Source organism: Lineus longissimus, chromosome 18 (assembly GCF_910592395.1).
Source record: "Lineus longissimus chromosome 18, tnLinLong1.2, whole genome shotgun sequence".
In the NCBI taxonomy this organism is placed as follows: domain Eukaryota; kingdom Metazoa; phylum Nemertea; class Pilidiophora; order Heteronemertea; family Lineidae; genus Lineus; species Lineus longissimus.
In genome coordinates, this window is record NC_088325.1 from 9391430 (window position 1) to 9418393 (window position 26964).

The 26964-nt window shown below is 41.5% G+C and overlaps 1 protein-coding gene and 1 long non-coding RNA gene across 4 annotated transcripts in view; one reads left to right on the forward strand and one right to left on the reverse strand.

The window, feature by feature from the left end:
* LOC135502218 (ankyrin repeat and KH domain-containing protein 1-like) overlaps positions 1-26754 on the reverse strand; it is a 334848-nt gene extending 308094 nt beyond the window's left edge. The window contains exon 1 of the mRNA XM_064794875.1: positions 26580-26754. Coding sequence (XP_064650945.1) covers positions 26580-26625 — 46 coding nt within the window. The 5' untranslated portion in view covers positions 26626-26754. The remainder of the gene's footprint in view (positions 1-26579) is intronic.
* On the forward strand, positions 5859-8896 carry LOC135502390 (uncharacterized). 3 transcript variants are annotated; one of them, XR_010449762.1, is made up of 4 exons: positions 5859-5959; positions 6531-6591; positions 6943-7018; positions 7226-7408. It is a non-coding gene; the product is annotated as an uncharacterized LOC135502390 (long non-coding RNA). The 3 variants fall into 3 exon arrangements; XR_010449761.1 differs by lacking the exon at positions 5859-5959 and adding an exon at positions 7517-8896 and having other exon boundaries at positions 6398-6591; positions 7226-7296; XR_010449760.1 differs by lacking the exon at positions 5859-5959 and having other exon boundaries at positions 6398-6591.
* Positions 26755-26964: the final 210 nt, after the last annotated feature.

Sequence of the window (26964 nt, forward strand, 5' to 3'; positions counted from 1 at the left end):
AGATTTGCTGTATCTGAATCTTCTAGGTGATAAGCGCCGGTTGTTATTGCAGGCGGTTCAATAATTTTCTAAGCATAGGTATTTTTCAGAATAGGTTGTGAGAATGTTGGGTAGTTCCTTTAAAGTATCGACTCCAGTTTACCTTTAAAGTCAAATAGCCCCTGTAAATGTACTTAGTTTATGGCCTCACAAATTAAGGTAATTCAATCGATTTCAATTCATGTTTGAGGCGAAACACTAATAACGTTTGTAGTGTAGCAACCAAGGAAAGGTAACGGAAAAGGTCAAACAAGCTAAATATAATGTGTACTGTACTTAAACACAGCCAGCTCCTAGAAAGTGTTCGGAATAGCTCTAAAATGTCCCAAATCATGTGTGTCAAGTTTGCTTAGTTATAAACAGGCGCAATAAATTTACGAATCAAGCCTTTGGTACTTCGATGCGATGATGTTTTTGCAAGACCAGGAGACACCGTCCAAATCCATAAGTTCTCTCGTGATGGCGACAGAAGCAGAAGTCAGCGAAGACGAGGAACTTAGAGAGGTGAGTACTATAAAAGGACACTGATAAATGGGGAACACAGATATTCATGCGCTAACACAGATATTCATACGCTACACCGATGTGTGTGTTTGTGTCAAATGAAAAATACCCCCTCTAAAAACATTGGACGTTTTCGTTTAATGATAGAAAAAGATATATCGGTATATTGTTGCAGCTACAACTCATTTATTTCTCCAACATTACTCGTGCAATCTTTGTTAACAATCATAAATTTACATTGGTACAGTATCCTCATGCCAAATAGGGGATGATGTTTCCGACACCAAATTCCACAATTGGGAATTAAAAACAGTGTTTGTTTGCAAATGGTCATCAGGTGACTCCCTGTGCACCTTTGGTCATCAGTGCGACCCAGTCATGGGTAACTGTCACTAACAAAACGCATTCCGATACTCATGGTAGTGATATAGAGAGCGTATCAATTACATACACTTGTCCAATTGCCAAGTAACAGCTCCTTCCTTGCAGAAGTAATATTGGTACATGTCTCTAACAGATTTAGCTCTGTTAGAAGCGTTTCTGGTTGAGCTTGGTTGCAGATCATGTATGGCTACTTTGGATGCACGCCATGAGCCTGGCATAAGTTCGCTCTGGTGGGTTTCCCAATCGACGCCGGATTCGCGTGTAATGAACCTACTTTCTTCCTCAGAAAGTTATCTAGATAACAACAGGTTAAGGTGACTGTTGAAGCCTTTTCTGGGGAAAGTTTATGGCTCTTTGAAATACACCCAATCTAGTGACTAGGATTCCGAATGCATTTTCGACGATACGGCGTGCACGGCTCAAGCGATATTTGAAAATGCGCTGTTGCAAATTCAGATCGTTCCGCTATATGGCTTCAACAAGTTCACAGACATCGCAACGGCATCATCCCCAATGAATACAAAAGGATGAGGGGTTTTCGCACCGTTATGAAGAGCTTTGTGCTGCGGTATTTGTGAGAGTATTATTCTCTAACCTGCGTCCGAATTCTGTGTAACCGATGATTCCTCCGTCAGAGACACGACCATTCACTGGTGTGTCTATCATTAAAAATTCGTAATTTTCAATAACTACGGCCATCAGCACAATGCTTAAGAACTTTTTGTAGTTGAAATAAAATGACCCAAAATGAGCTGGCTTAATACGCTGACATGTTTGCCGTCAATTGCTCCCAGGCAGTGAGGAAAATTCCATCGGTGTTCGAAGGCTTTGGCCTTTTGACTCCATTCCTCGGCTGTTGTCTGTAACTGAAAATAAGCAGCGCATCTATTAGAAATAGAGCTGTTGAAATTTCTAAAAGGGTTTCTTAAAGTTTGTTTTCAGGAAGAGTTTGTACAGACAGCACCTAACACTTCAACTGGAGACAAGAAGAAGCATCCCAGTAAAAGGAAGACACAGAACACCGACAAAGGAGATCAACGAGAGGAACTTCTGTATCTGGCTTGCATTATTTTTCCACATTTCAGCCATAACCAGTATCAGAATGAATTAAAATCATGACAGCATTTAGTGTTAATCATCTTCAGTGTGAAATAAAAAGTTTATGTTGTTGTTATTCATTCTTTGTTCCCATTTCTTTATGGTTCCAGATCGTTCAGGAATAAAAGCATTGTATAACATGCAACTGTGCTTTCACTGAAAACCCCCAAAAATCATGCTTGACTTTTGTCATTGGTAGGGAGAGGTAGGTAATCATACTTACGTGTATGTGATTCTTCAAGTAGGAGATAATCGCCTCGTAAGTTTCCATCACAATTTTGTCAATCGCTTGTGGTGAAATGGCACTGGTGAACTTCAAATCTTCATATGTGTCACATGTTGCCAAGCGTTGACTTAGGGGAATTAGCTCGCGCATAACGGTGTTCTGTTTTTCTATCATTGGAGAAACCATCGACAGCAGTATATCGAATGTTTCTGGGTTCATTCGTAGGAAATTCCTAAAATCCTCTGGCTCATTTTCATGCAATTCACGCAGTAGTATTTCGTGGGTGAATTCATTTCCTCTTAGCAATAAATTCTTGGCCCATATTCGTCGGTTTTTTTTCTTTTTGTTCTTCTAATTCAAGGTGAATACAATGGCGAGAGCTATTGGGAATTGCTGTCGATATCCATGAATCGTGTGTGGCTGACAGAAATTGGTGCAATATTAAGTTCAATAATATATATTCAATAATATTGATCGTGTATCGGCCGCATAGGAGGATCCATACTTTCCATAATAACAAGGATTTGAAATCTACATCAAATGCAGACGGCCGCTGACCTTACAATATTGCTCAACATTGTTAATGTCCGCACTTTAAAATAAAGCCACTAAGCAGTTTAATAGAATTACATATGGGTTATCTCTTAGTTAGACGCTTGGTAAGGTATTCGAATACATGTATATCATTCTTGCTAGTGTCATGACGAACTTCGAACAACTTTTCGTCGCTGTATTGCTCGTATCTCCAACTCTGGCAATGGACCCTGACCCTCAACATGCCGAACAGCAGCCACTGCCAAGGACACTACGTTTCTAGACGACTCATGAGAAGATGCGACATGTCCTTGACTGCCAGGGCTTCATCCAGCAGGGGAATATTCTAAAAGCAGCCGAGTATGCTCAGAGGTACCATATCCCGGCCACAACGCTGAGGACGTGGATGAACAACATCGACCATCTGATTGAAAGGCTTGAGACGGCCCCGCAGGCAAGGTGAGTTAGAGAGAACCACGATGGTTGCTGGCCGGAAGTTTGGAGGATGGTCCATGACGCCTTCCTTTAATCACGGCGAAACGTATTTCCGGTGACCAGGAAAGACTTGCAAGATTCTGCCATCGATCGATGGAGGGATAACCTACCACTGGATGAACGCTATATTCAAAGAAACCGTCCTCAACATTCAAACTTTGGTGCGAGCGATGGCTGGGTCACGCGTTTTATGAAAAGATGGAACATTGTGTTTCGTCGGAGTACAACGGATTCTGCCGGACATCCAGCAGATGCAGCTGCCAGAGTTTCAGCAACAAATAAGGAATACAGTTCGAGATCAGCACGTATAGCGTTTGCTCAAAATGAACATCCGCACAGCTGAACAAAAGGGAACTAAACATGTAGACATTCGTACGAGCCTTCGCAACCACAAGCTCGGTTGTACGATCGCATTGACAATAGGGACTGGTGAGAGTGAAGCTGCCATGCAGCTCAGGTCATATTTCGGGAGCCAGGAAACATTCGTCAAATTAGAGACCTCGTTAATATCCCGGACAATATTAGGGTTACGTCATCTAGGACAGCTTGGCAGAACGGGGACACTCTCCAATTTATTTGGATGAAATTGCACTGCCAATTGTTCGCGATAGGGAACTAGGGGACACGGTATTTCTATTCTCGACAGGTTTCGTCCACATATGGCGGAAGAGTTCACGATTCCTCTCATTGAAGCCGGGATGTTATTGAACTTAATTCCAGCTGGATGTACGTCATTTGTAGAACCAGTGGACTTGACAGTGATTAGAGGATTCAAATGCATTCTAAGGGCTAAGTGGGCAGACTGGAAATGGAGGAATACAACACTAGATGGACAGTGCCCAAAAATATCTTTAGCGGATGTAGTTACTATTGTCAGCGAAGTGCATTTCGAGCAGCTGGACCTATTGGGGAGGTACAAGCCGGTGAAGAACTTCTACTTGGTGCTGATGAACTCCGTAGTGAGAATAATGATGTTCAATTACAGGATGAGCCTGAGATGCTAAGAGACTGTCCTGAAACAGTCCAGAAAACACTACCACTGATGTAAACATTTATTGGATCACGTTAGTGTCCATTATAATCGGTCAGAAAATCTGTGAACTAGTTCCTTTCGTCGACGATAAGTCGTTTTGAATAGAATCACATAATTGTTTTAATTGATGAATGGTTATATCTTATGTTTATGCGTTACTGTGTAGTTTAGTTTGTGGGGTGTATCGGATGAATGTAAATGTGGTTTTAAGAGGGGAAATCCGTTGTTCTTCTAGCAAATCTATTTTTGGCTTGCCAGGTAATCCCCAAATTCCAAGACGGTATGAAGAATGAAAATGCGTGGCAAATAGAATTATATGCGAATTTTGTGTATTTTTTGGTAACGAGTTCAGCTAAATAATTGTAACGAATGATTGTATAGTTTCCGGGCTGTTTTTAAAGAATGCTAAAGCCATTTTAAGGGGGAAATCCGTCATTACTGACCCATTCTATTTTTAGCCTTTATCGGTTTCCCAAGGCATGCTATTAGACTGGTTCCCATTTTTTCCGTTACACGGCGCTGATCGTTTCGACTACAAATGCGATGAGTGCGTAGTGTTACATCTTGCGTAAGTAGGCCTTGTTAATTATTCACAATGTGATCTTATTTCTGTTCCTGAAAAGTTGTTTTCAGTGTATTTTCTCCTTGAAATCGATCACTTCAGGTACTATTACTGTGCATACTTAGCTAAATTAGTGTCTAGTTTCGTCTCTGATGACATTTATTTCGTAAAAATCGCTGTTTTTTTCTAAAAAGGTGTTTTTGTGGTCATTTTGGCTGTTTATTTCGAGGGTACGGTAGGAGGTCATCGTTCACTCGATAACTCTTTTTAAAATGAAATAAAAGCGTTTTAAGATACATGATATGAATTGATATTAATATTCGTTAAGTGGGATTGTCGGTGGACGTTCATTGTTGAACAGTTGTGCTGGAATTACGAAAATATATCGATATCGTTGAGAGTTCATTCATTAGGGGCCTGCTCTCAATTTTCCTTAATGCCTCTAGCACTGGGCAATTGCCACCATCTTGAAAAGCAGTGCCGCGGATGGCTATCGCATCGCCACTACGCATGAGAACACGATGGCTGCCCTGCGCTGCATTGATAGTTCGTAATAAATTCACATAAAAACACACCAGAAGATCTCCGATTTTATTTACAAAGATCATATTTTGTTATTTATTGATAAAACAAGCCATTTTACCACAGCAGGTGACACATATTAGGCCTGAATTAGACTTTAGAATTTGAAGTGGTGGTGACGATGCCGATATCCAAGATGGCGGAATTATACCAGTGGTCAAATCTCATTTAGTTTGGGTAATTGCATCATTATTTCTTTTTGTGATTGGTGATTTGTAAAATTGAGAATGATTGAAAAATCTGTATTTTTTCACCCAAAGGCATGAGTGAACATTTGATAAGTTTATTGTGATTTAATTGGTAATTTGGTCGACATTTTGACAATTATATTTAGCAATATTTCGATAAATGCGGACCTGCTTCTTCCTCTTTTCGCAGTAACGGCGTTTTGATAACTCAGGTCAGTTTCACGGCAAAAATAAGTGGTAGTTTTGAAATTCGAATGTGCATTTATTAATGTAACGATAAAGTACATTTCCGAGAATAATTAGTGAAAGTTTCAGTAGGTGTCGATTTTTGTAAAGTAGTGTATAGGCGATGGATTGGCTCAGCCATGTGCTCGTCGTGTCAGCGGGGCGCAAGCCGTCATGGGATGGGGGATGTACACTACAATGCACGTGATTGATGGTTGAACATTCACTCTCGTTGACAGTGTATTATTGAAATATTTGATTGTGATGATGGTGTATTGTACTAGGCCTTGCATGCTCCCAACGTGTGGCATATTTCACATTGATACTACCAGTGTCAATTACAAAAAAATAGATTGTGAGTAACAATACTGATAGGCCTACAAACAATGCTACATGTCATGAGGGTGGGAACGGGGAAGGGGGGGTAACTGTTTCGACGTCCCGTTAGGAAAAAAGGCTTATCCCGTTTCCCAATACGCAATTTTAGCCGAATCGTGACGCAAAACACGACTTGTCTCGAATCCCGCTAAAATAAGGGTGTCTATCGTATCCCGAATCCCGACAGTTATTTTCGGCCCATCCCAGTGTCCCGAAAATACCCGTTCTCCCCCTCATACATAGTAGACCATATTGTCACATTGATGTTTTCTTTCATTACAGTTAGACTTCGAGATCTACATTTTCGACAAAGGCCTGGTGTAATATTACATACTTGATGAAGGTAATATCAATTTCTTCAAATTTGAAGCATGACGTTAATGGGGTACCAGCACAACTTCATTGACTGCTACGTGGCGCTGGTGGTAACTAAGGTATTGCATCGCTCATATCACTTGAAAAAAACATTTACCCTAGTTACGACCAAAGCTGCTTAGCAGAGGGCGATACCTCATCAGGAGCGCCACAATCATATCATTGGTGTGAAAGCATTTGTATGAAGTTTTTCAGTTCTCAATGTGTTCAAAACCTTAATTGTGAAATTGTGCACTTCGAATTCAAATTTACGTCACTACGTTAGTTTGACATCCATTGATGTCACGGTAATTTCACTGTTATGGTGTGCTGCTTTCAGGTTTAATGACACGAATGAGTACAAGTACATTACATTTTTCGACGAAGGCCTTCTGTAATTTCATACACTTCTTACGGTTAGTATTGATTCATAATTTCGAGTAAAAAAGTTAATTTTGAAAGTGAAAAATATGTTACAATACAATAGACCTGCAAATACCATATACGCAAGTTTTGAACAAATATCACACATATTCCCCAGTTGACTTGTGATGATATTGATAATGGTGGTGGTGGTGTTATCATGTACATGGCTTCTAACGTAGTAAATGTTTTCTTTTCAGCAACATTCAATAGATTTATTTACTGTATTATCATTTCGACCAAGGCGAATTCGACACTTCAGTTACACAAGGTTAGTAACTTTTGTTCACAAAATCCAAATGGAGGCAAATACAGAACAATCAAACTTAGTCATTCCAGTCAGTTACTGAAGCACAGTGAAAACTGTCGGGAGCAATGCAACTGATGGCATGTCAAAATTCCAGTGACTGTCCCTGTCCATATATTTCAGGACAGTACAAATCTTGTAATCATTTTGTTTATGCAATGTACATTATTATGTATCATTTCAGCACAATCAAACTTAGTCATTCCAGTCAGTTACTGAAGCACAGCGAAAACTGTCTGAATTAGTGCTGCTGATGGCATGTAATTACTCTACTACCACTACCAGTGACAGTCAATGTCCATATATTTTCAAGTGTGCGAAATTAGTACTCGTCTACTTCTTAGTGTTATTTGAATGCAATGTATGTCATAAAAATATTTTTTCAACACTATATCAACATTCTCATTCCTGTCAGTTTCTGAAAATCAGCTAAAGCAATCGCTACCAATGCAGCTGATAACAGCAATTCTTTTTGTTCCCAATGCCCATCCATGACAATATATTTCACGCATGTGACAATCATGTAATCATCCTGTTTTTTGTGTTCTATTCATGCAATAAATAAATTCAGTATTTTCAAATCATTGGTGCTACAAAACTATTCTCATTATATATTATTCATATTTTATAAAATGCTGTCATGTCAAATTTTGTGTCCTATAAATCATTATGAAGTCGGCATTTTATATACAACTTTTGTACTCCTCCTAAATAAACATACAAATCTTGTTTTATGTAAACTTTGTATACGTGACCCGTCACAGCAAAACCAGGCGCATGTCGCTCTGAGCTTGGCAGGTTGAGACGGACTGTTCTAATCTTTCATTAGCGACACCATTTCTTACCCGAGTGCCTCCTTCATTCATACATCTTGTACTTTAACTCAAGATACCCATCTTTGAATATTTTTAGTATACCAAGTACTACAATGTCAATGTATTGAAGTCATGTTCTTGTAGTGTTATTGGCTTTCTACTATTATTTTGTCAAAATACCACTTGGTTCTCGCAAAATCTCAATAAAAACAAATGCTATTGCATGTATTGCATATTCTAACAGCTATCCACTGTATCGATTTATCCATCATCTGTACTATTTGTCACAAAAATGTTATATTATGTAAATCATATTTCATTACATAATGCACACTGCCAATTACTGCTGAACCATTCATATGTCATTTAAATAAATAATTTTCAACTTTTTAAAACCGTCTTATAGTACTGTTCTTGTCACTTAGCTGAACCAATTGCTCTATAGCATGAAATTTCCAGAAATGCCCCAGGGACTGAAAAGTGCTGTTTTAACAGAGAGGTGTCCTAAACTGAGAAGTCGAGTTGAATGGAAACAACCAATTTGGAACCAAAAACTACTGTCCTTATTAAAGAGGTTGTCCTCAATAGAAAGGTGTCCACAAAAAGTAGGTCCACTGTATATGAAAGTACAAACCCTGGTACATGTAGTGACATCATCTACTCCTCGATGTGGACACCTGCAAATGCAGCGACAATGTCACATCAGTTATTTAATTCATCGTCCTTTGTGCAGATGGCACCACCCATCAAGCATGTTGGTGACGAGTAGTGTCGCAGCATTTCGTCACCGAGCTCACACGAAAATGCACTGTCATTCATTCAGCCATAAGTGTAAGACTGTAGGGTTGTTTCCAACCAAAACATGTTCGAAATGTGTCAAGCATTCGGAACACCCAAAGACTGATTAGAGAAGTCAAAATTGAATGGAAACAACCAATTTGGGACCAAAACTAGTGTCCTTATTGGAAAGGTTGTCTTTAATAGAGAGGTGTCTTCTAACTGAGGTTCCACTGTATATAATGTAGGAACCCTGGTTGTGACATTGTCCACTCCTCCAGCTGCACACCACCAAATCCACAACAATGTCACACCAGTTATTTAGTTCATCATGCTTATGGTCATTGTACTTTCATCTTTTGTAAAATGTAACTTTTTACACGGTTTCAATAAACGATTTGTAATTTGTAATTTGTAAATTATAAATTTCACTAATAATTTGACGCCGCCAATTCCACTGGTCTTCGAAATACGTAAGCTACACTGTTGACGACTATGACACTCCTCACAAACCACATTGTGAATCAGACGCCGATAGGCTTGTCTTTTCTTTGACTTGTCTTTGGCATAGCCGCTATCCTTATTCATTGCCATCAGTTGACATGTACCAAGGGAAAATAATAAATTGTACTTTTACATTTCACACTTTCACACTTTCACAACTCACACTTTTTCTTCATATTTGTACCATCACCTACCCTATCATAACAACACATTCATTGCTAATTGGTATCAACATGCCTACAGACCCCTCCTTCCACACCCGCAACCAAAGCCACACCCCTACGTGATCCCAGTTGCCGCCAGGCTTGTCTTTTTACAGTATCGGTGTAGAAGTTTAAAATGTCCTAGGATAGATTGCCCGGGAAACAAAGGAGTCTATTATGCGCTTCAATCTCTGAGCTATTGACTGTCAGGGTCTCTATAGAACCATATTGCACAATACAATAGGGCCGGACACTTTTTCCAGAGGGGCATTTGTTACTGTTACACCAGCACATGCTTGTAAAAACTTCGTTAGCATGGACGGTAGTGTCATCAGGACTGTCTCTTAAACTCTCTATTCTTGATCGAGCGACAATACATTCAGTTAACTGTATTTGGATATTGCCAAAACAGGCCCGAACACTGTTAGACACTAACAAATGTCAATTTCCCAATTGTTGCTTTTACTCCAACAATGACATACATGGAAGCCTGCGCCCTTTGCCTATTCAAATGATCAAGGCACTGGAACTTTGTATTCCACAAAAGGAATGGAGAGCGACATTCCACTAAATAGGCCCTCTTTGTGTTAAGCAATACCCACATGATTTCAGTACCGATGAGTGGTGACTTCGATACACGCCTTCAAAGTTGTTTGGGAACGCCTTCGAGGTAACTGCGCGACCACAGTATTTATATTTCATAATAAGGGCAATAACAACGATGTTGTAGATTGCCAAGATAATTATATTTTTTGATATATATATGTTTATTTCGTACATCAAAAAGGTACAGATTTTACAGTGCCATGGTGTGCAAAGTGCTGGGTGCAGTTGTTACAAGTGATTACAAGTCTATTTCGATATCAATTACATAATATAACAACGGGTGCCAACATGTGTTACATAACACATGAATATTGGATTATTTCCTCCCTTTCAATGGTTGTCAGTATGTCAACTGCATGTCTCCTTAATTTTATTAACTCTCTTATTTGCACTGCAACCTGTCTTTCTCTTTCTGTGGCCTGTAGGAAATTTTTATCACTCATTAAACCAAGTGAATTTCAGTACGCCTCAATAGGACCTTCTTTATCAAAGCCGTATTTGTGACTGATCTGATAATTAATAAAACCAAGGGGTTTTGCTTTGATCAAATGGGACTAGAATGGAAACTACAGGAAGTGCATATGAGGCAACTCTGCCATCGCTTTCAGTAGAAACCTGAACCCTTGCGCAAAAAGCGCGGTGACAGACTCGTTGGTAACTTCGATCAACGGCTGCTTTATAACAGACTTGCGCGGATTACAGGAATACAAAACGCCTACGCGATGCACCAGTCAGTATGTCACTGCATCCATGGCGATGTATGTCCGACACCATTGTATGTTGATGTAATATGGTACTCTAGAATCATATAGGCGCACCAACGGTGGCGAGCACCACTGGCAGATTAAGATGCTAAAAATGTGTCATTAGCTCCGCCCACTTGCCAATGACCAACCTCGGTATGGATATATATTCCGACTGTCACTGGGCTGTGACCATAAATTCACAAAGCGATTTTGAAATGGATCAATTAAATTTGATCACGTAACACTCATTGTTGGTGTAACTTGTATTGCTGTTGACACGTATAGGCTTACATGTTCGCTTGATTCAGTGTTTGTAGCTGGTTTGATTTCTGCCCCGACCAGGTATCTGGGCCTACAGTGTGCTGCAAATAAATGATCCAGATCCACCGCTTCTCAGTATCCGGGATCTTGAAACGGATACTATTGAGAGCAGCTAGCCTTAGGCCTTTAACTCCCTTTATAATTGACGCATAGCCTAGCTGTTTCGTTTTGCAAATTGTGGATGAGGCCTAAATGTCTAAATGACCTAATGAATTACACACAAACTGGTCTGACATTGATTCTAAAATCTCACAATGTCTAGTGTTAATGCGAATAACTCAGTTTGAGAGAGAATGAAGTATTTCTATTTGTAATCTAAGAGGCTTTTTGACATTTTCCTTTTTATTGCATTATTATACATCGTGACCGTGTATGGTAGTCTACTGTAAACTTCTGCAGCAATCTACAGGGTGGCCCAGGACTATTTTCCCTTGCACAGTATAATTATTTTGTGTATCCATTGTGTGAGGGAAAATAATTCTGGGCCACCCTGCGGAGTATGATATTTTTCGAACGGTGGTTAGTACTAACACGCTGAGCATTACATTGTTGGCGATTCCCCTTCCCTCATTTCAACCTCGTATTTAAATATTTTCGCAGTGTCATTAGATTTGACCTCATACAGCTGCCTACTCTCATCGACCTTTCGTAAGTTATATGCTTATTAATACTAATTTGTCCACCAATCACATTCCTGTTTCTCCCCACATTTGCTCGACTACCATTAACTGCACGAGTTACAAAAGTTGTTACTGGTTCGTTCTCACGCTTAGAGCAGTTATGATGAATTTCAATGATCTAGAAAACATCTCTTTTTCTGGGACCGCGTCACCGCATATCATTGGAAGCAAGGCCGAATGTGTTATAGCTTTTTAATGCATTTTCTAAGGGTGCGACTGTTTTTAGAAACCTGGCGGAGAAGTCTCATACAACGCAACCATATAAACTCATAATATAGGTTTCGAACAACTGGTACATGACCTCCATATCACAATGCCCACAAGTACTAATTAATGCATTTGTTTGTGCGCACATATATCACAAATAGCCTCATTAATCACTACATGACCAACGTTTGGACCGATGACCGATTTAAGAATTGGAGACCTACCTGATGATAAACCGAATAAATTGGAGTAATAGGTTGGCGTTGATTGTTTTCAACGATACAAGTGGTGTGATCAATATACGTGTATCTTTGCACTGCCGTGTTTAAGCCGAACAATACAGTCCACAGGTCAGCGGTTTAATCGTGTTCAGTATTTTTCTTCCGAATAAATTCTATGCTAATGTCCAAACGCTCTCACTCGAAGTGCACCCGACTGTGTCTGCAGAGAATGTTTTCGCTTTTGATTTGTACACAGCAGGTAATGGGTATATTCTGTCGAAGATCAAAAAGCACTTCACGATCGTTCCCGAGAGATCGGCTTCGGCCTTACTCGGGAAGGTGTATATTTGACCAGTCAGCTTTAAACCGGACATGATAACGTGCTTTTTTAAACAACTAATTCATCACAGGGCTTTTGAAACATGGCACACCCAAACCCGAAGCCAATTTTACGGCAGCAAATTTTTCAGATTGCCAAATTGTTGAAAGGAGTGAACGAGCTAGTTGTGAATTGTGAAAAGTAATATATGTTCATAAAACTCCAAGCGAAGCTCAAACACAAACACAAGTTAATATGTGTGTTTCACGCTGACTAGTGAATTACAACTGCATGCTACTCTGATAGCAACCTAGTCATGCCAACTTGTGACAGAAAGTTGCATAGGACATGTAAGACTCCGCACACCCCACTAGTAGCCCCAAAAAATGGCGCTAACAATCAAAAAGCACAAAAAGCACAAATTTTGCCCCATCGCGGCGCGTTTTGGATCATGGCGATGCGTTTTGCCTCATCGCGGCGGGTTTTCGATCATTGCGGCGCCTTTTGTCCAGAAAAAGGCCCGTTGTGGCGCGTTCCCAAACGCGTAAGAAATATCCATTTTATTCCAAGGCTTAGTCCAGCGCACACACCCTCAAAAGTTGTTCCAAAATCTTCAAGGGCTTCTCTATCAATACAAAGCAAGAATAAATAGTGTGGGGCTTTATAATGTGAAACCAAGAATGTCCATGAGGTTGAAAAGAGCCTTTTTGGTACTGTGCAGAACTTTTACTGATTAGGCGATTTAAGGACAACATCCAACAAATTATGCATTATATCTGTAGGCCTAGATAGTAGTTTAATTTGTTATATTCACCAGAAAAAACAAGGAGCAATTTTATTGTTAAAAGTGAAGAGTTAATTGTGAAATGGTGTTGTCGTAAATCGGTACCTAACAGCAATGCAATATTAACGTCCTATTCTATTTGTGTTGAAAAAAAAGATGACCAAATTTAGGAGGCCAATGGTAATGTAACCTGATTGTTAGTTTAGAGACAATTTTCTGTGTAAACGACGGTCAGTGCGATCCGCCTTGGTTGATCATATACATATATGCCTCTCCCTCTGTCGCGATGAGAACAACGATAAAAGAACACCCGACGACGTTAGGGCCCAGGTCTTTTGCCACTAAATGTTCATCTTCTCTGATCAGGTCAGGAACTGACTGGTTTATGGTTTTAGTTTCTGGAGGTGCTCATTAAAAGTAGCTTTTGTAGGAAACTGATCTCTTCATGTTGGAATATATTTCATTCGATTCTGGTGAAATCAATTCGCCTGATGGGTACCGGCCTCAACGTATAATATAGCATGGGCACACCGTCGTGGTCATTAGTGTTTGGATGCATGATACTCCAGTGAGAGTAGTTGAAATGTCTGCTTTGCATAATGATTGCATGCGGCATTTCAATGATCAGACCCGCCCTTATTTAAGCATTTGTGTGGCACGAAATAGGGGGCCATATACCCCTTTCCGTTACTCAAATGTTTCAGTAACTATTGATGCAGGATCCAGAAAATGTAAACAGCACGACTGGTGTGAATATATTATCCTAAGATAGGTTAAGCAGGTCAGGCTGTTCAAATCATCCTCCTACACCCAGCTGGTCAATTAGTATAGACACCCACAATGGGTGCAGGTAACTAATTAACAGCAATGGCTTGGCTTATGTGAGTGGTTAGGAGAATTGATAGTGTCCGAATAAAAATTTCCTCATTACTGAGGGTGACACCTGGTGTGAGGTTACGGTGTAAAGTGTAACACCGGTGCAAAACGAGTGTAATGTAACAGACGGCTTTATATCCTACTTAAACTGCGGTTTATTTTTCTTAGATTGGAATAGTTTAAGGTGGAATTTTTAGAGTATGGTAGGGTAATTTTCCCTTTAAGTTGGTCAAATGATTAATATAAATTGTTCAAGCCGCCACACTCTCACTCTGAGGTAACACATTAAATCCGACAAAATCTGTGGTTTATATCTATGTAAGAGCTGTGTACAAAACTATACGAAGTATTGGAGTCATTCACGTAATTACCCTTCAGCTGTTGCTAAAATTTGCGTACATCCTGACCAAATACACAGGGAGATAACTTTGAAAAACGTGATGTCTAAAAACTCAGATTCATAAATTGAAGCGATATATTAATAGTTTATTCGAACGACACATCCTTAGTTTTCCTTAGAATAAGTTATACCTATAGTCATAGGCGGAAAGCCATAATTTATATAAGAATTTTCAATTACTGTTTTATATCTCGACTAAAATAATGTTGTATGAATGAAATTCTTAAAGGGTAATCACCCTGATGATAGTTAACGAATGGTGATTTTGTAAACCATTTATTTAATTAAAACCTTTGTTTCTACCCTTTGTGAAGTACGTGAAAGTACGATTTGGGAACTTGGCATCGAGGTCAGACATATAAATTTATATAAAATGACATCCTCTCTTTTGTGTGAGAGTTTCGACTACATATTTACTCGGTCAATTAGTTTGACAAATTCTGACTTCGCTGAGAACTCAAGCTGTCCTTTCACGGGGTTAATTTAAAAAGACCATCTTTTATTTAATTAACAAGAAAACCACCTAGTCTTAATTAGTAATGAGTTGTCAGTTGGAATTAAGTTGACTTCGGTCAGAATTTCTAAAACTTGTTTTTCGTAGGTTTACAGCTGTCGCGCTGACTCAGGATCGTCGTCGCCATTTAGGGACCCCCGAAACAATAGGCTTGGGTCACAGATGCTCGTTTGCATAAGGGCCAAATCACGCTCTCGTGGTTTGGTTGTGACGATTCCTAAATGGTTCGGCCGTCCCTGATTGGTCATTTATGACGAGTTAGGGTCTTCCTGGTCAACGACGCATGCGCGACAGTTGGGGCTTTAAAAAGGAGGTACACCCAGTATCTAGGGTCTTGGCTTTTGACTTCGGTCTGAAAAATACGAAATTAAACGCTCCCTGCTTAGGCATAGATTCTAAATATTAACCTCTCCATCCTGATTCTCAGCAACCCTTAAATAACCTTAACGTAAGTTGTCCTTTAGTACACAGCTCACTTGAATGTTGTACTTGAATACTTCTCACGAAAATTCTAATATACTTATCCAACAATATCCGACTTGTCGATTTTCTCGATTCTACGATTCTACCTGGACGTGACCCTTGTGACCTTCTATCGGCACACTGCAGGTCAAGATCGACGGCCTCGTGGGAAGGCCCTCCTCATCTCCAGAGATTGGTGTCTGCTGATGATCCGAACCTACTGATTTTGGTCGGATTATCAGAGATACCAGTGCTTGGAGACATGGTAGCACAGCATATCACCCACAAAGTCAGGGTAACACAGAAAGGATGAATAGGACGCTCAGCACTAGTCTTTCGATGTACATCAATCGGTCACAGACAGATTGGGACCTCTACCTCCAAGCTTGTGCTATGGCCTATAACTCGAGTCCGTGTTTACAGTCAAATGGGTATCCTCCCTTTTATTTGCTGTTCGGGAGGTTGCCTCTACTGCCAATGGATGCTGCCTTGATACCCCCGACGGCAAAGTCAAGATCAAATAAGGAATATCTGGAGATGATTCTGAAAAATCTCCGCATGGCACAGGAAATTGCCACGGCGAATCTTCTGGAGGCCAGAAAGAGGATGAAGGATATCTACGATCGTACGGCGGTACCTAAGTCTTATGAAGTAGGTGAATTGTGTCTGGTATACACTCCACGGATGAAGGATCCCACAAACAAAAGGACATTTGGAAAGTTCTGGACTGGGCCATTCATAGTGGCTAAGAAGGTCTCAGCGGAAAATTATGAGGTTAGAACAAGCGAAAACAAAAAGGTGCCAGTGATGATTCATGTTAATAGGATGAAACCCTATTACTGTCAGGATCGTAATGAGATGGCTCCACCTGCCGAGGCAGCGGCCGATATGGAGCCCATTCCGGACGATTATATTCCAAGGGGCCAACTGCCTACCACTGCCTTGGTTACAGATGGAACGGAGGTAAAACGTGATGCACCATCCCCTGCACCACGTGGTTCTTCCACAGATTCTGAGAGTTCGGATGAGGAGGTGAGCTCAGAGTCGGAACGAGATAGCTCCTCGGTCACTGAGGATAATGAAGCGGATATATTTGAGTGTGAGAGGATCGTGAGACATAAGAAGGTCAAAGGAGTGACAAAATTCTTGTGTAAATGGCAGGGGTACCCAACCAAGGACAATTCCTGGGAGCCCGAAGAAAACATATTTGATAAGAAACTGATCGAAGATTACTACGAGAGCAAGGGTATAGTGATCCCCAACGTACCCTCCTCGGATGGAGCTGAGGCTCCGACCGGTTCTGCTTAGTATACTTTTATAATGAAATATAATCATATATCATGTAATAACCTTGGGTCCGCATCTATATTCATTTACCCAAGGACGACATTGTAAATAAACAGGGATTTTATATTATGTCGAATTAATAGTCAGTTATAATCTATATTTATTCCGAGTATTTTTGTCTCTTTCCAGGTGTCGCCGTATTGTTTGGGCACCACAATTACGTTATTTAAACCTAAAACGATCAGGTCGGGTAGGTCATTCGAGATGAGTCTCCTTCCTCCCTTAGCTTTCCTGCTGATTATGCACTGTTGCCACGCGTTTGATAATACCGTGCTCCGCCCGAATTTCGGAGTCGCATTCCACCGGGTGTCAACGGCTAATTTGGCAGCAAGCACATGGCATCACACCTTTATGGTAGACTTCCTACAACCCCCGCAATTGCGTGTGGTACACCCCAGAGCTTGTGCCGCGAATTTTGCTGGGTCTGCTCTCATATTCTGTAATCAGATTACAGATTGGTTGGACGAATTACGAAAGAAAGAAGAAGCGTCCTTGGTTCAGATCACAAGAGACATGGATACTGTTAAGGGCTTGATCCCTGGAAGGGTATCCCTTAGAAATAAAAGGGCCATTTTCTCCGGCTTAGGTCACATAGCGACCAGCCTATTTGGTTTAGCCTCCGCTGATGATGTCGCCGCTGTGGCACAGCATCTGCAGAAATATCAGGAACTAGGGGCCGTAACAGCAAACCAAGTGAAAACTCTCGGAACGAAACTGGGATCCTTCATGAATGCGTCAGACGCACGCATAAGTAACGCTATGACGGCTATCTCCGACCTCCATTCCAATTTAGAGTTTTTGACCCAGAAGGTGGCTGACCAGGAGAACACTAGTAAAGCGATGTCGGACATCTTGTTACTTCTGATAAAAGACGCGATTTTGTACCTCCAGGCCTACTCGGTCATCCAAGACCGGAGTACCGCGTGGACTTTAGGTGTACAGGATCTCCTACGCGGGTTCCTGCCTGCACACATCATATCACCCGATCAGGTTCAGGGCATGCTTGATGAAATAACCAATACTCTTGCTGCGGCACACCCCACTTATACAGTGGCTCACCCTAGCGTCTCTTATTACTACCAGGTGAAAGATATCCTCTTCACTCAATCTGCAAATAGCATGTACATCACGGTCAAGGTACCAGTGACTGCTACAAACGCTTTCCTGGATATTTTTAGTATTATCGCTTTGCCGATACCTCTGAATGGCACTACCAAGTATAACTCGACACTGATCAATGACCTCCCGGCCTATTTTGGTATTACCCGTGATGCTCAATATTATTGTGAGTTTGATTTTAAATTGTACGCTAGTTGCACGGGCGCTGATGTGAAGTTGTGTCCGGCTATGATTAGCGTCCGCGAAAGAAACGTAGTTAGTTGCGCTTCCGCCTTATATTTTGACATGCCTGAACGCGTTCACGACCATTGCGAAATCCGTTATCAAACCGGTCCGCTGTTTGAGGGAGCATTAGCAGTGGGAGATAATTACTATTTAGTTAGCGGTAGCGAACAGGAGAGCTGGTCACTTACATGTGACGGAGGCTCTCCAGAAGCTATCCCGGCTTGTTTATTTTGTGTTGTCCGTCTTAAATGTAACTGTGGTTTGGTGACGGACAAATGGAAGGTTTTCGCGAAGGTATCTCAGTGTGCGGCAGATGACGAGGACAAAATCACTGTTCTGCACACTGCGAACCTTCCCGTTTTACATAGCTTCTATCAACCATCGGAGCTTGCCAAGATTCGCGGGAATACTGGATTCCACACACCCTTTTCTGCTCAAATACCTAACCTTAAGATGGGCGCCACGAATTGGTCTAATGTAATGCAACGGGAGAGGAAATACTCCCTCGATTTTAAGAATATTGCCAAAAATGTGAAGTCCTCTAATGAAGTTTTCGAGACGAAGAGCGACCAAATTTTGAGTTCAATGGCTGGCCAAGCGCCTCTCCCCACAGCCGGGTCGGCGGGTGGTGGCTACTGGATGTGGTCGGTTGCTAATACAATTTTATCGGTTACAGCTTTGGTCGGATTCCTATATCTCTGGTGTAGACAGCGAGCCTCAGCCACATCTTTAATTCCTTTAGCTGCAGCAAACATCCCCTTGACCAGATCTTATGTAATCCCTGCCAACTCCAGCATAACGCTGTCCCTTCCTAAAAGCGTACAGGAAGAATTGACTACCCTTTTGGACATTGACCGGGTGTTATTGATCATTAGCATTGGGTTGGTTGGCTTTATCTTCCTAAAATCGTTGATCGGACCACTGGGATCCTGGATCAGACGTCGCCGGTCTACCCTTGTCGCATCCAACATGGATGGTCGCATGTCCTGGCTGACGCTGGAGATTATCACTATTGATAAAGCCGTGCAATTGACCCTAATGCCCTTGCTCGGTCACCCATCAATGTACTTTATTCGCTGCAAGCAACTGACCAGAGCCTTTAAAATGCCCATTTTTGCCCGGGGGGCTTGTTTTCGGAGGGAGATCGAGCTACAGTGGCCCGATAATTGCGTCATAGGCCACGGATCGGCTGCCATCGAAGTCGAGCTGCCCGTGACAGTGAACGTATTATCCCTTTCAGCTTTCGACCTCACTGGCATCCTGAAAGAGGATTACAGCTGCACTCTTTCCCTTTTCTTCCAGGGAGTGCACTACCCCCTGGAATATAGGAAGGAGGCCGACCCCCAAATAATGAAACCGGGGAAATCGGAGTCGGGGAAAAAGGCCCGCCCCCGACAAAAACTTGTACCCCGACCTGACCCGGTTGGCTACGCCCTAAATACTGATAAGCCGTACCCCGCCCCCTTAATATTTTTTTTTCCTTTCTCGTGAAATTACTGACTGGTTCTTTTTTTTTCTCTTGAGCCTTTGGGCTGGCCGTATCAGCTTTGAGGGGAAAGGGTCTTTAATCTATCAAGGCAAGGTGCCTTGTTCTCTGTCGGTACTATGGTGTTATCCTTACTATGGTACTATTGTTGTAATTCACTGCGGTACTAGTCGCGGCCGTAGACGGTGTCACTATTAACGGTGGAGGTGTTTTATTCACGGTATAAGGGGGGTTTTTTTTTCACCGCTGATTAGGTGACAAGTGTTGCACTTAGCACTAGTGGCCCGGGTCACGACTATGGTTAGGTACTACCATTGTGGGTTTCCTTCATTTGATGAGGTATTACCATAACGAGGCTTGCATATTTCAACCCACGTCCGGACGTATTGACTAGACCGGTGAATTTGGAACAATTACCATGGTCCTCTCTCACCAAAGTTCTCATATTCCCTATAATTACAGATGGAATTCGCCAGCTCATTTGTCACCTTGGCTTTCGGCTCAGTAGATTGTCAGCCTTCACACCCAGGAAGCATATTGACGGTTGCAGTGAACGGAAGGTCCATACCGGCCCTGCGCGACCTTTTGCGGGATTTCCCGGCAGAGGGGTTTGAGTGGTTACACCCAGGTCTACGGATCACCTATCCCCGGGAATGGGACCTGGTATTTCCATACAACACGTTCTTCAGGTTGGTTTGCCTGGTCGCGGAAAAACCTGACCTGTTCGCCCGTCCCGAGGAATTTCGGGATCGACTAGGACTGTGCTCGCCGGCCTCTGTCTTAGATATTGCCGCCCTTCTGGGAGGTGACAAACTCCTCACCGCCGTGGTCTTCATGCAAGACCCAGAGATGGCGGCGAGGGGAGTATACCACATGCTCACACGCTATGGGCCGAGCCACCCCGCTACCGTGAAGGTGCTTAAGGTTGTATCAGCAGAATACTGTGTGCCTACTGTCTCGACCCGGTAGCCCTTATCCCGCCTATGAGGGACGGTAATATTGGCGTCCAGAACGGATGTTGCACTCATGTGGCGCACAATCGCTGCCTCGTGGGGGACATCGCAACCTTCCTGGGTGGGTGCCCGACTTGTAACAAGGCAAGTGACAGTGTCACCACAGCATCACAGACCCCCACAGAAAGCTGGGACTAGCGGTCCTGTAATGGTAATATTTTATCAGTAATGGATTTATCTTCTTTATAGTTAGGGTTATTTTCTACAGATCTTACGGATCTTGGCTTTGTATTGTAACATTATGACTCCATATCTATCTATTGATTATATATTATTGCATTAGTCGAAGCCTTGTTGAATTTTGAGACAGTATGTTCAGTTTATTATGAGTCATTGTCGCCGGAATGCGAATGATAACTTGGACGATTGTCGTGATTGGTAATTTATATGTTGAAATGAACGTTAATTACAGAATGGTTTAATTTAATTTACGGGACGGCCAAGCGGAGTGAAAAACCACGTATTGTGGAGAACTGTTGATTGATGTTTGAAGTCAGAGATAAATTTATATAGAAACTTTTACTTAAAATGAACAGGGAAAGAATTATAAATATTTATCAATTATTGTATTATGTAAGATATTATGGGAAGATTTAAGGCTTGGGACCGATTTTATTGATTATTGTATTATGAAGAATATTATGGAAACGTTTAAGGCTTGGAACCGGTATTCACGCCGGGAATATGGGTAATGATAATGTGTTCACCTCGGTTACATTCTATTTTAATCGTACAACAAGCACCCTACCAAAGACTGTCCGGACCTTGAGGATATCAGCCCGAATCAGCCGACTTCGCCAAAAGCCATCCAGGGAAGAGGGTTCAACATCCATATAGAGTCGGTAATTTTGCGATCTAGAACGAGTTCCGTAACATCTACGTATGCCAGTCCTGCTGCTGTACATCGAGTACGCAATTTTCCACATTACTTCTTTTGGGGCTCTTCACGATCAAGATGCTGCGTCTTGAAAAGTATCGTCTTCCTCAGGGACCCTACCATCACCGTAACGTAATGTCGCACCGCGATATTAGTCAGGCAGGATGCTATGATTGATAAACTTTCGATTTCGTGTTTACATAAACATTTCGTGTTGCACGCGTCATTCATCATCGACTTTCCTGATGGCTACTTCCGGAGTGTTCTAGGATATGAATGTTACTTTGAAGTCATCTCCGTGTTCCCGAACGATTTTATTCCTGAAGATTATACGTTTTCCATACATCTTATAAGTGCTGTATTGCCGGGAAATCTCCGTGCCAACCGGTGTTACCCGGTGTTATCGACTTCGTTGCGGTAATACTTCTTCATCGAGAAAGGGATGACCTCGATCTTCGTCTTCCTTACCGTTGGTACACGACTCCCGCCATTCGATAAAATTATCGGCGCAGTGACGCATACTTCATCGCAAATGCCAGAATTACTCTACATGTAACATAAGTAGTGGAATGGAAGTCTTCCGTTTGGTGTCTCGACTCCGACACGCAACTACCCATCGGATCTTCGACTGGGTTGATTCCGTCCTTCTTTCAACTGGTCCGGATAGACTTTGTGCTTTCCTTATTGTTTATCTATACCTCAGTGAACTGTCACTAGGTATGACTCTCGTTAAAGACACTGGATAACGTCCTCGGGACGGGGTTTCCTGATTAAGCCATTACTACACCTCTGATCTTATTATGAAATTATACATGGTGATTTCTGTTCTTGAAAAATATACCCAAGCGGCTGGCAAAGCTGGAAGTGATTGGTTACGTCATATACGTTATTAAGGTTGGTTGTAGAGTGATTGAGAGGTGTGGTTCTGGTTTCTTTGGCAAAACTGTTCCGAGATCACTTCAACTCCTCATTTCCCCTTAAGTGGGTGACCGGAGATTCGCGAGGGCGAGTGGTGTCGGTTTTTCGTCACATTCCAGGAGTAATGTGTTATTCGGGGGTGAGGGTGTAACAGACGGCTTTATATCCTACTTAAACTGCGGTTTATTTTTCTTAGATTGGAATAGTTTAAGGTGGAATTTTTAGAGTATGGTAGGGTAATTTTCCCTTTAAGTTGGTCAAATGATTAATATAAATTGTTCAAGCCGCCACACTCTCACTCTGAGGTAACACATTAAATCCGACAAAATCTGTGGTTTATATCTATGTAAGAGCTGTGTACAAAACTATACGAAGTATTGGAGTCATTCACGTAATTACCCTTCAGCTGTTGCTAAAATTTGCGTACATCCTGACCAAATACACAGGGAGATAACTTTGAAAAACGTGATGTCTAAAAACTCAGATTCATAAATTGAAGCGATATATTAATAGTTTATTCGAACGACACATCCTTAGTTTTCCTTAGAATAAGTTATACCTATAGTCATAGGCGGAAAGCCATAATTTATATAAGAATTTTCAATTACTGTTTTATATCTCGACTAAAATAATGTTGTATGAATGAAATTCTTAAAGGGTAATCACCCTGATGATAGTTAACGAATGGTGATTTTGTAAACCATTTATTTAATTAAAACCTTTGTTTCTACCCTTTGTGAAGTACGTGAAAGTACGATTTGGGAACTTGGCATCGAGGTCAGACATATAAATTTATATAAAATGACATCCTCTCTTTTGTGTGAGAGTTTCGACTACATATTTACTCGGTCAATTAGTTTGACAAATTCTGACTTCGCTGAGAACTCAAGCTGTCCTTTCACGGGGTTAATTTAAAAAGACCATCTTTTATTTAATTAACAAGAAAACCACCTAGTCTTAATTAGTAATGAGTTGTCAGTTGGAATTAAGTTGACTTCGGTCAGAATTTCTAAAACTAGTTTTTCGCAGGTTTACAGCTGTCGCGCTGACTCAGGATCGTCGTCGCCATTTAGGGACCCCCGAAACAATAGGCTTGGGTCACAGATGCTCGTTTGCATAAGGGCCAAATCACGCTCCCGTGGTTTGGTTGTGACGATTCCTAAATGGTTTGGCCGTCCCTGATTGGTCATTTATGACGAGTTAGGGTCTTCCTGGTCAACGACGCATGCGCGACAGTTGGGGCTTTAAAAAGGAGGTACACCCAGTATCTAGGGTCTTGGCTTTTGACTTCGGTCTGAAAAATACGAAATTAAACGCTCCCTGCTTAGGCATAGATTCTAAATATTAACCTCTCCATCCTGATTCTCAGCAACCCTTAAATAACCTTAACGTAAGTTGTCCTTTAGTACACAGCTCACCTGAATGTTGTACTTGAATACTTCTCACGAAAATTCTAATATACTTATCCAACAATATCCGACTTGTCGATTTTCTCGATTCTACGATTCTACCTGGACGTGACCCTTGTGACCTTCTATCGGCACACTGCAGGTCAAGATCGACGGCCTCGTGGGAAGGCCCTCCTCATCTCCAGAGATTGGTGTCTGCTGATGATCCGAACCTACTGATTTTGGTCGGATTATCAGAGATACCAGTGCTTGGAGACAGTAACACGGGACTTGACTCTGTGTTTGAGTCCACGCCATCTTGTTTTCTCGCTTCAACCAAAAAAAACACACAATCAAACCCTTGTTGGCGGTTATTTTCAAGCGCAAAGCGAGTTGTGTGGACGGCATTTTTGTGTAGACAGCCGATTGTGTCACGGCGCGGTCAAGGCGGAATCTGTCAGTCACGTCAGCCGAGTTGAATGCGTAACGGCCCAAAAGAACAACCACTGAGCAAAACCGCTAGTTTGCCGGAAAAACTGTATCTTAAGTACTGTTTATGCCAGAATTCCTTGTTTCTTATCTCGTTTCCTTGAAAAACATTACCCGATGACTGTAATGAACTTAACGGTTTTGAAATTACAAATTACAAATTACAAATCGTTTATTGAATCCGTATAAAAATTTACATTTTACATAAGATGAAAGTACAATAAACATAAGTGCAGTGCAGAGAGAATGTAAGAAGAAAGAGAGCACTTAGTAATTAAAGTAGTCAAATAATACTTAGATTACTTAAGAGTGGAAGAAGATCGGTGATCATAAATGAGGTATATAATGTAGTATTCAGCAGTGTTGACCTTCAAGGTTATAATATAATACATGGTGAGCTATACCGTTTTCCTTATTTGGTAAGCAAGGAAGCAAAATTTGCCAATGAGGCAGGCTACATTTTTTTCAGCTGTTAAAAGGTAGAACAAAAAATCTTTATTTTGGAGCTCACTTTTTAATCCAATTCTTTTCAAGTTAAGATATTTGTCACGGAGACTAGAGAAAAACGGACATGAGCAAAGGAAATGCATTTGAATGACATCGCCTGTGTCGGACATTTGAGGTGTAAATTGTGAACCTGAACATTTTCAAAATAAAAAAAAAGGCGGCCGGATCGGAATCTTGAACATGATGGGTATTGTGTAGTGCTGTTTTTGCCATGGTCACCTGCTGCACTGGTCTGGTACGAATGCAAAACATGGCTGATCACTAGTGATTGAACACCTTGACCAACTCTGAAATTTGACCACTCCCAAATACCTACCTCTAGTTATTTGTGCATTTGCCTTGTTTCTTGAGGTGGGCTGGGGTGGTGTAACACTAGTGTAAGAAAAGGGAAAAACTTTTCTTACACTAGTGTTGATATCCTGGGGGTTCTCTCCTCAAACACCAGTGTTGCAACGGTGTAACCCAACACCGAGCAGGTTGGTCAACTGTTGGTGTAGTGTTGGTGTTACCTTTTGGTTACGGTGTTGCACCAACACTCTACACTTCCCCAACTCCAGGACTTGACCTGATCTATTAATGGATTTATTATTTTCTGACGATGATTTATAGCAAGTACTATGTTCAAGTCATCTACGTTGGGCTGTATTTTTGTCTAAGGGTAAGTACTCAAAATGATGAGATGTGTAGCAAGTCAAGCTAAATCGCCGTGAAAATGTAAGCCTATGCCGCCTCCTTGACTGTTGTATGGCACCTTGTATTAGCACCCCCGAGAATTAAAATCCTGAACTCCGGGCATTACGTGCCAAATCCAGGTTCCGAGTCATCTCGTATTCCTGAATTCCAAGTCCCTGATTGTACTTCCAGGCAAACAGCGCTCCCTTGCGACTAAACACACACCAAAAAATTCCTCAACCAGATCAAACGTTTTTCAGTTTTATGGGGGCTCTTTGTTTTATAGTAGGGGGTCTTTATTTTGTAGTTGATTTTTGCGAAAGGAGGCTTACCCCAATGACTTCCAACACACAGAAAAAAGTGGTTCAATCAGATCAAACGTTGTTCAGTTACTATGGGTCTTTGTTTTGTTGTTTTTGTTTTTTTACGGAAGGAGGCTTGCATTTATGACTTTCAACACACACCCAAAAATTGGCTCAATCGGATTAAACGTTTGTTTCATTTAATGAGGTCTTTGTTTTGTAGTTGGGTCTTTGTACTGTAGGTCTTTGGTCTTAGGTCTTTATTTTTAGTCACCTCAAAGCAGGCCCAGCAGCTCTTGATCCGAATGAATAAGGTATGCCGTGGAAGAGCAATTTTTGCGAGGAAACCATTGAGGAACTCGGATTCAGGAATACCAGATGACTCTGAACCTGGACTCGTCACACAATGCCCGGAGTTCAGGATTTTGCGTCTCCTGGGTAATTAGGAAGATGTAAACTATTAACCTACCGATCAGTAGTGACAAAATCACCAGAAAATCCACTCCTTTGTTCATATTTTGTAGTCTTATGTCGATGTTCAAACTCCGAAAAAGAAATGAAAGTAATTGGTTCAGAAAAAAATCAGACTAGAAAAGCGAAACTTGCTGTTCGGCCGTCTTGGGCGGGTCAATTCCGCAACCACTGCCCGGTCGCCTCAAAGAACGGGGTTATATATGACAGATTGCCCTTTAGTGATTGTACGGCACTATCTCTAATTATAAAACCTATATATGACTTCGGCCTATCTTATCTTTTCTAAAAGCTGACGGGTCAAATAGACATTCCCAAGAAAGGCCGAAGCCGAGCTCTCGGGAATGTACGTGATGTGCAATTTGATCTTCTCCCTAATATAC